This window comes from Capra hircus, chromosome 14 (assembly GCF_001704415.2).
Source record: "Capra hircus breed San Clemente chromosome 14, ASM170441v1, whole genome shotgun sequence".
NCBI classification, from domain to species: Eukaryota; Metazoa; Chordata; class Mammalia; order Artiodactyla; family Bovidae; genus Capra; species Capra hircus.
The window spans coordinates 21,806,519-21,818,122 of record NC_030821.1 but is presented as its reverse complement, the minus strand read 5'-3'; the positions used below and the strand labels follow the sequence as shown (position 1 = coordinate 21,818,122).

General features: G+C 40.2%; 1 protein-coding gene across 1 annotated transcript in view; it reads right to left on the bottom strand.

Annotated features, from left to right (window-relative positions):
- RIMS2 (regulating synaptic membrane exocytosis 2) overlaps positions 372–11,604 on the bottom strand; it is a 601,915-nt gene continuing 590,682 nt past the window's right edge. Inside the window, exons 18-22 of the mRNA XM_018058085.1 lie at positions 10,184–10,325; positions 6,016–6,128; positions 5,596–5,697; positions 4,108–4,247; positions 372–3,236 (exon numbers count right to left, since the gene is read on the bottom strand). Coding sequence (XP_017913574.1) covers positions 3,018–3,236; positions 4,108–4,247; positions 5,596–5,697; positions 6,016–6,128; positions 10,184–10,325 — 716 coding nt within the window. The 3' untranslated portion in view covers positions 372–3,017. The remainder of the gene's footprint in view (positions 3,237–4,107; positions 4,248–5,595; positions 5,698–6,015; positions 6,129–10,183; positions 10,326–11,604) is intronic.

The following is an 11,604-nucleotide window of genomic DNA, read 5'->3' as shown; positions in this document are numbered from 1 at the left end:
CTTGTTATCTCCACCCAGGAATGGCAGAGCTTGAACATGATTCTGACCCTGCTGTCTGTGGAGGCCACACTGACTCAGAAATTTCATTCATTTAAATTTGGGAGTTGCCAAGTCACTTCATCAGAAAGCACCTCAATGTGGAATGACCTTTTGAAAACCAACAAGTTTAATGATGTGAGCTGAAATCCTTTGGTGTTTAAAATAAGTGCTCTGCTGAGGGCTACTTGCTAAGAACCAGTGGTCTGCTTCTGTTACGGAGAGGCAGAAGATGATTTCAGTGTCTCTAAGTGATGTGTGGGTTCAGGAAATGAGCTGCAGCAGGTTTGGGGATGCGTGGGGAGAAGAGAAGTCAGAAGGCCATGCATACAACGTCTGTAAAGAAAATGTTTTATTTAAAGTGTTAAATACCATCACCAGAATGAATTTGAGTTTTACATTAGTTGGTGTTCATCACAGGACTAATCTGCCCTTTATATTTTTTCCAACTGGAATTCCCTTTACTTTTAAAACATATTATGTACAGGGCAGCAATGGTCACTGGCATAGTGCTATTTACATGACTAGGTCACAAGTTGAGGTGCAGACATGTGAAAATTAAAAAAAAAAAAAACCAACTTTAAAATAAATACTGCATAATGACAGGTATGTACAAATATTCCATACAGTCATGTCCTTCTTATTAAAATTAGAAATAATTTATATAGGAATATGCACAAAAGATTATGTGACTGCATCTTAGTATCAGGAAAATGTTAAATGTTTATTCTAAGGGATAGTATAGACGCTATAGGTCTATTAAATCAATTGTTGCTGGTACACAAGTGTCTAAATTATTTTATTCGTTTATTTCGCAACTTTACCTGGGTCCATCGCAGGTCTCAGAATGTCAAGACACAGGCTTGGTGTATCTCATATTGCACCACATAGAGAGAAGGCATTTCTAGTGATACTCACTTTTAACTTTTGCACCATATCAAGCATGATAGTTTTTAATGGTCAGCACTGAATTTAAAAGGAACACAAAAGAGCAATTTTTGTGCATGGCATTAACTTAAACAAATGGTATGTATGTAGATTTCAAAAGCTGTTGCTAGAAGTTAAAATCAATCTATAAGAACATGTCATCAAAGTGTACAGAAAGAAACAGAAACTATGGGTGGCTTATTACATTACTCGGTGACTTTTCCTCTAAAGAGGGGAACTTAAGAGAAATTTGACCTTGCAGCACCACCCAATGGTAATAACTGTCTGTAAAACCAAAGGCAGGGGTTTGATTTTAGGGCATTTGAGTGTAGACTTTTGGTGATGGTGTCAAAGAACGGTTAACAGGCAGATTGACTTTCTTTGAATTACCTAAAAATTGGAGCTTTAAAATTATCTGTTGCAAATTTATGTTTGCTATGTTTCTTTAGAAATATAATTTGTGAAAAATTGAGTTTTACTACAGAAAAATGAATTAATAAACTGCCCTGTCTTTCAGGGCTCCAAATTTTTAGCAGTGCTTTTATTCACATAGTAAATGGAAACTGACTAAAGAAATTGCTTTTAACTAATTAAAAACAAAACCTAAGACCTTCTAGAAATAATACTTTAACCCCTGTATGAATAATGCTGGTGCTAAAAACAAATTTATTAGACATTACAATGGCCACATGATTTTAGGATTTTCCTGTAAACTGAACTTGGAAGGTGAAAATAAAATTACCATGCACTGTACAATAAATTGCAAAAGTTCAAATATCTTCTTTATCAAACACATGCTGACTTACTTTAATGTACTCCCAAGTCATGTTGCAAAATCCTTTTCAACATGCTTGAAATAAAGAAAGCTTTTAAATAGTTTTTTCCCTCCTTGAGAAATTCAGAAGTATCTACAGCTCTGAACCGAACATGGGGTATTAAGAGAGTATCAGGTCAAAAAACTTGTCATTTTTTTTTTTAGCATAATGTTCACTCTAGTAGGGAGAAAGAAAATAAAAAGATTAAAAGAGGGAGAAGAGGAAAAGTGAGAGAAAGGAAGAAAGATGTGGACAATTTGCACATGTTGAACTTTGTAAGATTTGTATATTTACCATGGAAATAAATTGAATATATTATACTTATTTGTCACATAAAGAGAATTTTAAGTATTTTCTAGAAAGTATTTTCTTCTGCAATGTCTGCCAAAACACAGACTGTGATTAAAGAATAAACATGGTGTGTCTTTGTATCACCCTGCTGCATTCTCTCCCTTTTTTAAAACCATGCACTAGTGAAATTTATTTTTAAAAATAATATAAATTGTCAAAAATGGCTGATTTTTATTTTTTTTGCAAGTTGCAGCCCCAAGAAAATAATTTAAATATTCAGCTAATCTGTCCATGCAAAAAAAAGTTTAATTTCATTCAGTACAGTGTAGCCACAGAATTTTGTTTTTCAGAGTCCAACACAACTTGGCATTAGTGAACGACATGCCTGCTGGAGCTCCGAGGTCTGCCACTGCTCAGGTCGTCACTTTGGACCGGCTGCTCCTGTCCAGTCCGGGGGAGGGCTGACGTTCTGTCCTAGACCTCGTCTTTGGTCTCTTGCTTTTCACCTGATGCTTCCCAGGACGTCAGTCCTTCACTTATAACATGGCTTAACGGCTGGATAGCTCCATTTCTGTGGCATCACAGGACTTTGGGGGTCAGAGAAATGAAGAAAAAGGAACAATAAAAATATAAAGGTGCCATTGAAAAGGGCTTTTGTTGCATGAAACTGACTGATTCTTTGATATTAATCCATGGCTTCAGATTGGACCAAAACTCGAGTGTTACTGAACTCCAAACCTGATAGTTCTTCATAGCTCCGCTCCTTCACCTGAGGGCCTCCTTTAGGGCACAATGTGTGCAACTTCCTCTGAGAACACAGGATCGCTTTGTATCCCTAGGAACAGGCTCAGAAGACACAACATTAAGCATGCAGTGTTACCAGGGTTTGCGACCTGTGATTTTTTTTTTTTTGTAACGCTGGTTGCTATGACAACAGTTTTACAGCTGCTATGAACGAGAGTAAGAAGGTCCAGTTGAACTTTCCAGAGATGATTGGGAAGCTCTTCTTGTCAGAGGGGCCAAGGTTGGATCTACTAGGGAGGAAGGGGGGAAGAGTTTGAACCAGCCAATCACCATGTTGGATAGCTCCAGTTCATCTAAAAGTATCTGGGCCACTCCCATAAAGGATTTGTGATCCATGCGGCCATAGTCTCCCCAGACAATGATCTGTTGGCAAAATTAAAAGAGCAATGTCAGTACAATCATGTATGTAAGAGCTTGTAAACCAAAATACAATCGATTAATGATAGCTCAGTTGGCAAAGAATCCACCTGCAATGCAGGAGACCCCGGTTCAATTCCTGGGTCGGGAAGATCCTCTGGAGAAGGGATAGGCTACCCACTCCAGTATTCTTGGGCTTCCTGGTGGCTCAGCTGGTAAAGAATACACCTGCAATGCAGGGGACCTGGATTTGATCCCTGAGTTGGGATGATCCCCTGGAGAAGGGAAAGGCTACCCACTCCAGTATTCTGGCCTGGAAAATTCCATAGACTGTATAGTCAGTCCATGGACCTGGATTTGATCCCTGAGTTGGGAAGATCCCCTGGAGAAGGGAAAGGCTACCCACTCCAGTATTCTGGCCTGGAAAATTCCATAGACTGTATAGTCAGTCCATGGGGTTGCAAAGAGTCGGACAAGACTGAGCAACTTTCATACAATGTGCTGACATCAAACATCAAGTTATGTAGTTGTATTTAATTACTGGGATAGTTATCTTTACTGGAATTCAAAGGTACAGTCGGAAAACTCTACAGGAGTGTTAGGGTCCTAAGCCATTAAGGGAGACGAGAGCTAATGCGTGATGGGGGTTTACAAGTCTATAGTTCACTTTAAAAGAAACTGTGTATGGCTTTTTTTCACATTTTTTTTCCACTATGGTTTATTACATTCAACATAGTTCCCTAGTGTGTACAGCTTTATAGCACTGGCCACTCCTTGGAAGTTTCCCAAGAATTTCAGCTGAGGGGAGGATTGGAAGAGAATGTTTGACTCCATGAAGACACCTTCTTAGGTAAGGAATATACAATTCAGTAAATACCTGTAAAACCTTTCCTTGAGGACTTTCTTCAAAAGATAATAGTTGCTGGTAAAGGGGTTCCAGCGTTTTTCTTGCCACTTTCGTTTTCTTTTTGGCTATGCAGACTCCATTATCTAATAGATACACCTTTACATATGGTGCTTGGGAAAGAAAACACACAGGAGAGTTAAGTGATGAGCTATGGTTACAGAACACCCAACTTATGGATGGCACCTGCCACAGCTTAGTCTTAGGTTAAGAGAGCCAGCGGTCAAAAATCACTCGCCTTTCCACATTATTAGATAAGCAACAGATAAATTATTAGATAACAATAGATTAGATATCAGTCATTAAGGTAGTTTTAGACAGTTAACACAGCCTCTGAGTTGATTACTATTTTGCCATTGACTGGGTTTATATACTGCTTTTAAAAAAGAAATCCTTCTAGTCCCTAACAATATCCAAGAAAGAGGTCTCACTCGAATTTTCATGTGTCAGTTCATAAATCTAGTTAAACGTGCTCAAAATCATACTGTTTTACCCGTCTCCATGGATCATTTATCAATTATTTATTGATGGTGTGGGTACAAGACAAGGGTGGGGTTTGATGTAATATGTTCAAGTTAGCTGGAAAGAGAAAACTACTTATAAATACCATGGATTGATATTTTTTTGATAGGCTCTTTATAAAAGCATTTTCATGCACGGACAAATTGCGGTATTCTTTCTAGCAATCAGCTGACTGAACTCTGAGACCTTTATGAACACAACTGTCTTAATCACCACCGCAAAGTTGTACAATAGGTAACACTGGGTAACAACATGAACTTTCTAGGTTAGAGATTCAAAATTACAATTCGTTCAGTGGAAGTGCTGAGGTGAGAAACCAAGTTTCAGAATTGTTCTGTACATCAGGTCTGAAGGTGTCTACATCTCTGCACCAGGCATCTGGAATCTTTGGCATTCCCTATGGCTTTAAGCACCTTAGATTATAATATTTTGGTACAAAATGTGAGATTGCAATAAAAACTTATAATGGTGCCTCTCTATACACTCCAGGAAGTAAGAGTCTTCTAGCTAGAATGTCCTTCGTCTATGGGTTTATGCTATTTTGGGGACCTATATCTTTCTATATTTCTTCTAATTCTAGAACTCTAAGGATTTCTAAGGAGAATTTTGAAGCTCATATAAACAGAATAACACAAAATGCCAGCTAACAAGAACTTCTTAGGTAATTTATTTTGTGCAACATGTACATAAGTGTGATGGTTTTTATTTTGGAGGGTTTCTACCACATATGTGCTTATTAGCTAATGACTTCTCCCCACCAGGTCACCCTCACTGGGTGCTCACTCAGGAGAAATGCAAACTACTACAGATAACGGACTCATTTATCAGTAACCTTGATTATCTAAAAACAAAGTTTTCAGCATCTCTTGAAAAACAAAGCCTCTGAATTGAAAAGTGCAGATTCTGAACAGTCACAGAAGAAATCTCTTTTGTTCTTACCTGGCAGTGTCTTGGAACCTGGTTTTACAACAAGGCCACGGGCCCGAATTATTTCCACCTCCAGCTGTCCCTTTTTGTCCATCATTCCTACCTGAATGTCACCTAATAGCGAGTGAGGAAGAAACAAACAGGCCTTAACATACAAAAGCAGACAGAAAAACGCTTGCGTCAAAGATCTTGGCTTAACCTCATTGGATCATTTCCCATGTATTTTCCTAAATTCAAATATATTTAAAAATGTATCAATGATATCTTACTTTAAAAAGCATATAAATTAAAATGGAAAAAGTTGAAGTTTATATTGTTAAAATTAAAGATAATCATTCCAGATAATACTCCTAAAGATCTTATGAAATTGGGGAACGTGATTTTTCAATAAGCTAAAAGGAAAACAGTGAATCACATGACAGAAATTCTTACCCATTGCGGGTGTGGCCAGAGTTTGGCGCCCCACTAGCTGGGCAGGGCCAAGGCCATCCAGAAAATCACTGAATTGGCTATCCGAGGCCAAGCGGACACCAGGGAAGATCAGGCTAAAAGCAAACAACACAGGATTATTTTGTGTTACCCTCAACTCCTGTTTCCATCTAGCCCCCTGCCTGTGGCAGGAGAAGTTGGTATCGCCATTTTGTCACATATTAATTGGATCCCAAGCGCCCCCTGCACCTCCACGGCCCTCCTTCCTTCTCCTCCAGCAGCCCTCGTCCTGTACTGCACGTACGCTTCTGTCTATGTGCCTTTCTCTTCCTTGTCTGGAGGGCACGAACTGTGAGTTCTAGGTATAGCACTCCTACACGCTGAGCACTTATTCTGTGACTGGCATGAGCATACTGAATCTCTTAGCTGCATTATGAGACAGTCTGTTATTTAATCCATTTTTATCAATGAAGAAAGCCTTCAGATTACTGCCATCAACACCCAAACACACTATTTCTTCCTCCTTAAAGAAATAAGAAATCCGTTTCCCAACACACTTTCTTCTTTAGCTACAATCTCATTTCTCTCCCTGGAATTTCTTGAAAGAGATGTCTCTATGTACAATCTTTTCACTTTCTTTAACCTCTTCTTTTTTTTTTTCCTGCTGCACTGCACAGGCATGTGGGATCTTAGTTCCCGACCAGAGATCAAACCCGTGCCCCTTGCTTTGGAAGGTCGATGTCAACCACCGGGTTGCCAAGGAAGTCCCGATCTTCAATTTCTTTCCTCTCATTCTCTAGTGAAACTGTAATCAGTTTTCCCTTGCTCTCTTCCAAGCTTTGTTTTTCTCTACTCCACCAAAACTTCTCTGATCAAGGTTACCTAATAGCCACAGTGGTAAATCTTGACTGTTAATACTCCGTACTCGTCTAATCGAACATATTGGTCTCATTTGATCCAAATGATCACTCCCTCTCACTTGAAACACTCTGCTTCCTGAATTCTCTAGTCTTCTGGTTTTCTTCTGTAGCTATTTCACTGTCTCCTTTGCTAGTTCTAGCGCTAAATATAGCTGCTCAATCCTTTGACCTCTTCCCTGTATGTCCCAATTCCCTTGGCAATCTCATCCCATCTCCAGGTTTTAAACACTGTCTGCAGTGACATTACCTTGACTGACATCTCCAGCTTGGGCTTCTCCCATAGGTCCCAGACCTGTATTCTAACCGCTCTACTTACCTGCTTGAATGTCTAACAGGCAATCAAAACTCAACTTGTCCCACACTGACTCTCAACCCCCAAACAAACAGAAAACCAAACTCTGTTCTCAAGAGGATTCCTGTCTTAAATGGCAACTTCATTATTTCAATTGCTCAGCCTTGCAGTTGTCTTTCCTCTGGACAGGCTGCTAAAGCTATAATTCCCAGTGTGACTGTATTTGGAGGTAGAAACTTTAAAGGGATAGTTAAGGTTAAATGAGGTCATAACGGTGGGGCCCTAAGCTAATATGATGGTGTCCTTAGAAGAAACGCCAGGGGTACATATGCAGAGGGGAAATACCATGTGAGGACCTTGTGAAAAGGTGGCCAATTGGGGGCCAAGAAGAAGAGAGGTCTCAGGAGAAGCTAAACTTGCCGACATCTTGATCTTAAGACTTTCATCCTCCAAAACTATGAGAAAATAAATTTCTGTTGTTTAAGTGGTATTGTTTCTGTGTTTTGTTTCTTTTTCTTTTTTAACAGTAGCCCTAACAAACTTCCCAGATAGCTCAGTGGGTAAAGAATCTGCCTGCAGTGCAGGAGTCTCAAGAGACACAGGTTCAATCCTTGGGTCGGAAGATCCTCTGGAGAAGGGCATGGCAACTCACTCCAGTATTCTTGCCTGGAGAATCCCGTGGACAGAGGAGCCTGGCGCGCTACAGTCCATGGGGTTGCGAAGAGTCAGACATGACTGAGCACAGCAGAGCAAACCAATACACGCTCTTTCTCTCACATTCACATCAGATGCATTATTGAATCTTACTGGTTCTCCTATCAAAATGCATCCAGAATCTGACCTCACTAATGCTACCAGTCAGGTCCCAGCCATCGTTTGCTCCTTCTGAATGATCCCCCTGTTGCCACTTTTTACTCTCCACTCCCACAGAAACCAGACTGATCTGTTAGAGCTGAAGTCAGATAATGTCAGGTGTCTGCTCACTGTCCTGCATTGGTTTCTCATCCCAATCGGAGTAAAGCAAAGTCCTTGCAATGATATGTAAAGACAACACCAGCCGTCCACCCCTGCCCACCATATTCTTAATGTCTAATTTCTTACCACTTCTGCCTCACTCCTCAGGGATGCCTTTCCCATTGTGGTTGCCAGGCAAGCTGCGGCCTCAGCACTGCTTCAGCCTGAAATGTTCTTCATATACCTACATGCTCACTAACTTCCTTCAGATTTTTACTCAGATGTGGCCCTTTCCCTGGAGAAGGAAATGACAACCCACTCCAGTGTTCTTGCCTGGAGAATACCAGGGATGGCGGAGCCTGGTGGGCTGCCGCCTATGGGGTCACACAGAGTCAGACACGACTGAAGCAACTTAGCAGCAGCAGCAGCAGCCCCTTTCCCTGTCTGTCCTTCATAATACCCTACCCTTAACCTACCATCTCTCTTCCTACCTTTTCTCCTTAGCACTTACACCACCCAGTCTATTATATATTTTACTAGATTTTCTTATATATGCACTTAAATACATTTTATAGTTTATTGTCTATCTTATGTTAGACTGTGAGTTTGATGAGGGTAGGGTTTTTTTTCTTCTGTGTTTACTGCTGTATCTCCAGCACTAGAACCGTGCCTGCAATACTGCGTGTACTTATTAAACTCAATTAATGAATAAAAGAAATGAATGATAAAAAATCAAATAAGTGAATCTTAAAAAATTACATAACTTGTCCAAATTTGTATAGCACCATAAAGAGATTAGCATTTAAGCCTATATGATTCTAAAGCCTATGTCAAACCAACAACTGAGTTTTGCTCCCTTGTGTGATTGATATCCCCAACTCATAGTGAAGCGCTTAGAACATTAGAAGGTATGGAAATACCTCTTGAGTGAATTTATGTGTATTAACTCCATTTCTCCAATAAGACCATAAGCATTTGGAGTGCAGGGGTCATAGTTCAAACATTTAAAATCCCTAACAGTATCTAACACAGTACTTTGCAGTGATGAGTGCACATTTCTTTTTTACTTGACTCTCCATCTCTTTTAAGACTTCCTTTATCAATGTCAAATCTGTTTCTTCCCCTAAGCTTAATTCCCAAATATATACTCTGAACATTTTTAATGCTTCCATAACTATCTCACATAACCTTATTTATAGATGTATGAAAACCATATACATCTCTTGTATTTACATAACTGCTATGCAAATGATTCCTAAGGCAATATCATCAACACTGCCAGCCGCTCCCATGGCCACATATTTGTGAACTTGACTACACACTATGTTGCCTAAGCATCTGCTGCTTCCATAGTGATGACAGATGAGGTCACTAAACCCCCCTTTCCTCTATTAATGTCCTTTACATATCCATCTACAGCTCTGCAGTTGCTAATTACTGTTAATTCGTGGGTGACAGGGCTGTACAATCTTTACGAATGCCTTAAAAATATTTCAGACACGGTGGAGTCAAAGGAAAGCTACATGATAATTACATAAAGGAAAGGCTCAGCAAAGCTTGTGGTGTTTCATTTTTGTTGTTACATTTATCCAAACTGTTACTGGATGGAACTAAGCATGTATCAGTTTTCTATATTTTTTAGTAATAACTGTTAGAGCAAAGATTTTCAAAATTAGCACTGTACGTGTTGCATGGGCATAGGAACTTTAAGTGTTGCTGTGTTTTTATGTATTATTTCAAGGTAGGGCAAGCTTCCATTTGTGACAGTTATATTTTAGCATCTTGCCTTTAAAGTGAAACACTTTATCCCCAAACCTATTTCCATTGATAAAAAAAGCCAGGCACGTCACATTTCTCAGTGGCAGGTAAGCAAAAGTTTCCTTCACAGCAAATCAGCCAGTGCCCCAGAGCATGCGAGTTAGCTTTTGTGAAAGCACAGAGAGACGGGGAGAGAAGGAAGACTGCAGCGAGGCGTGGAGACCACTACTCAGCCAGCATCACTCACTTTCCTTCTGAGCTGTAGCTGTTCATGCTGCCGTCGGTAGATTCTCGGCTTGCTTGTCGAGTCATCCAGTTCCTCATTTCCACAGCCAAGCCTGTTTCTGTACTTCTCTGGACAGTGCTCCGTAGCTTTTTACCCCCGGTTTCTGCAAAGACAGAAAACAAAAGAGGTGATAGTTTTGTCATCAGCATCACGTAACAAATGTATCAGCCAAGCACTGAGGTTCTCAGATGGGAAAAAAAAAAAAAAAACTGCGTAAATCTAAAGTGCTTTTATGAAGGAGACAAAAGGTATTTCAAATCTTGTCTTGTTGAGTGGGATGAAAATTTTCTAAAAAATTGTCAAGAAACACAAAATACCGTTGTTTTATTCCCATTTAAAACAGTGTTCAAATAGGTAACAAAAGGAACAAAAAGGTTCAAACTATGTAAAATAAAATAAGCTTTGTTTTCATTGTAATATTTAAATCAAGATTTAATTTATGCCTGTCTTTTTTTTTTCTTTCTTTTTGTCACAGTCAAAGAAGTAGGCCTTCATATTATTTCCAAAGAATAGGTAGTGAGTAATCCTCAAATTCTACTTTCAACTTTCATATAAAAACTTGTTTTTGTAGCGTGATGAATATTAGAAAGTATAAATTATAAAGAAAGCTACACTAAGGAGACAGCCCTGCCTGAAAACACTTCTCACATCTGTTGGCAGTTTTCAGAGAGATTCTCATGCTGGGTTTTGCACTCCCAAGTGAAAAAAGAGCTTTTAAGTTTTTGGTCATGGATACCCACTCCAGTGTTCTTGCCTGGAGAATCCCAGGGACGGGGGAGCCTGGTGGGCTGCCGTCTATGGGGTCGCACAGAGTCGGAAGCGACTGAAGCGACTTAGCAGCAGCAGCAGTCATGTTCTTAGGGCTTCCCAGGTGGCTCAGTTGGAAAATAATTCATGGAGACCCAAGTTTGATCCCTGGGTTGGGAAGATCCCCTGGGGGAGGAAATGGCTACCCACTCCAGTATTCTGGCCTGGAGAATCCCATGGACAGAGGAGCCTGGTGGGCTCCAGTTCAGGTTGTCGCAAAAGAGCCAGACACAACCTAGCAACTAAAGTACAATCACCACCAAGCCATGTTCTTAAGGCTCTTTAACAGTCTGACTAGGAGGTTTGCTCATGGAAGCCCACTAGGAGGCCAAACAGGAAAGAAACGGAGTCAAGGCCCCAGATGTGGCAGAGGCACAAACTGCCATCTGCAGAGGACAGGAGGAAGGAGCGCCTGCTCACAGAGGGCGTGGGATTTGAGATGGGCTTAAAAATTGGGCAGATTATGATCCAAGAAACAGCCCCAATTATCAGAGACCTTACAGGTTGGAATGTGGAGCTGAGAGACAGCTAAAGCTGCAGCAACAGGGGGATGGCTCAAAATACTTTTATTAATT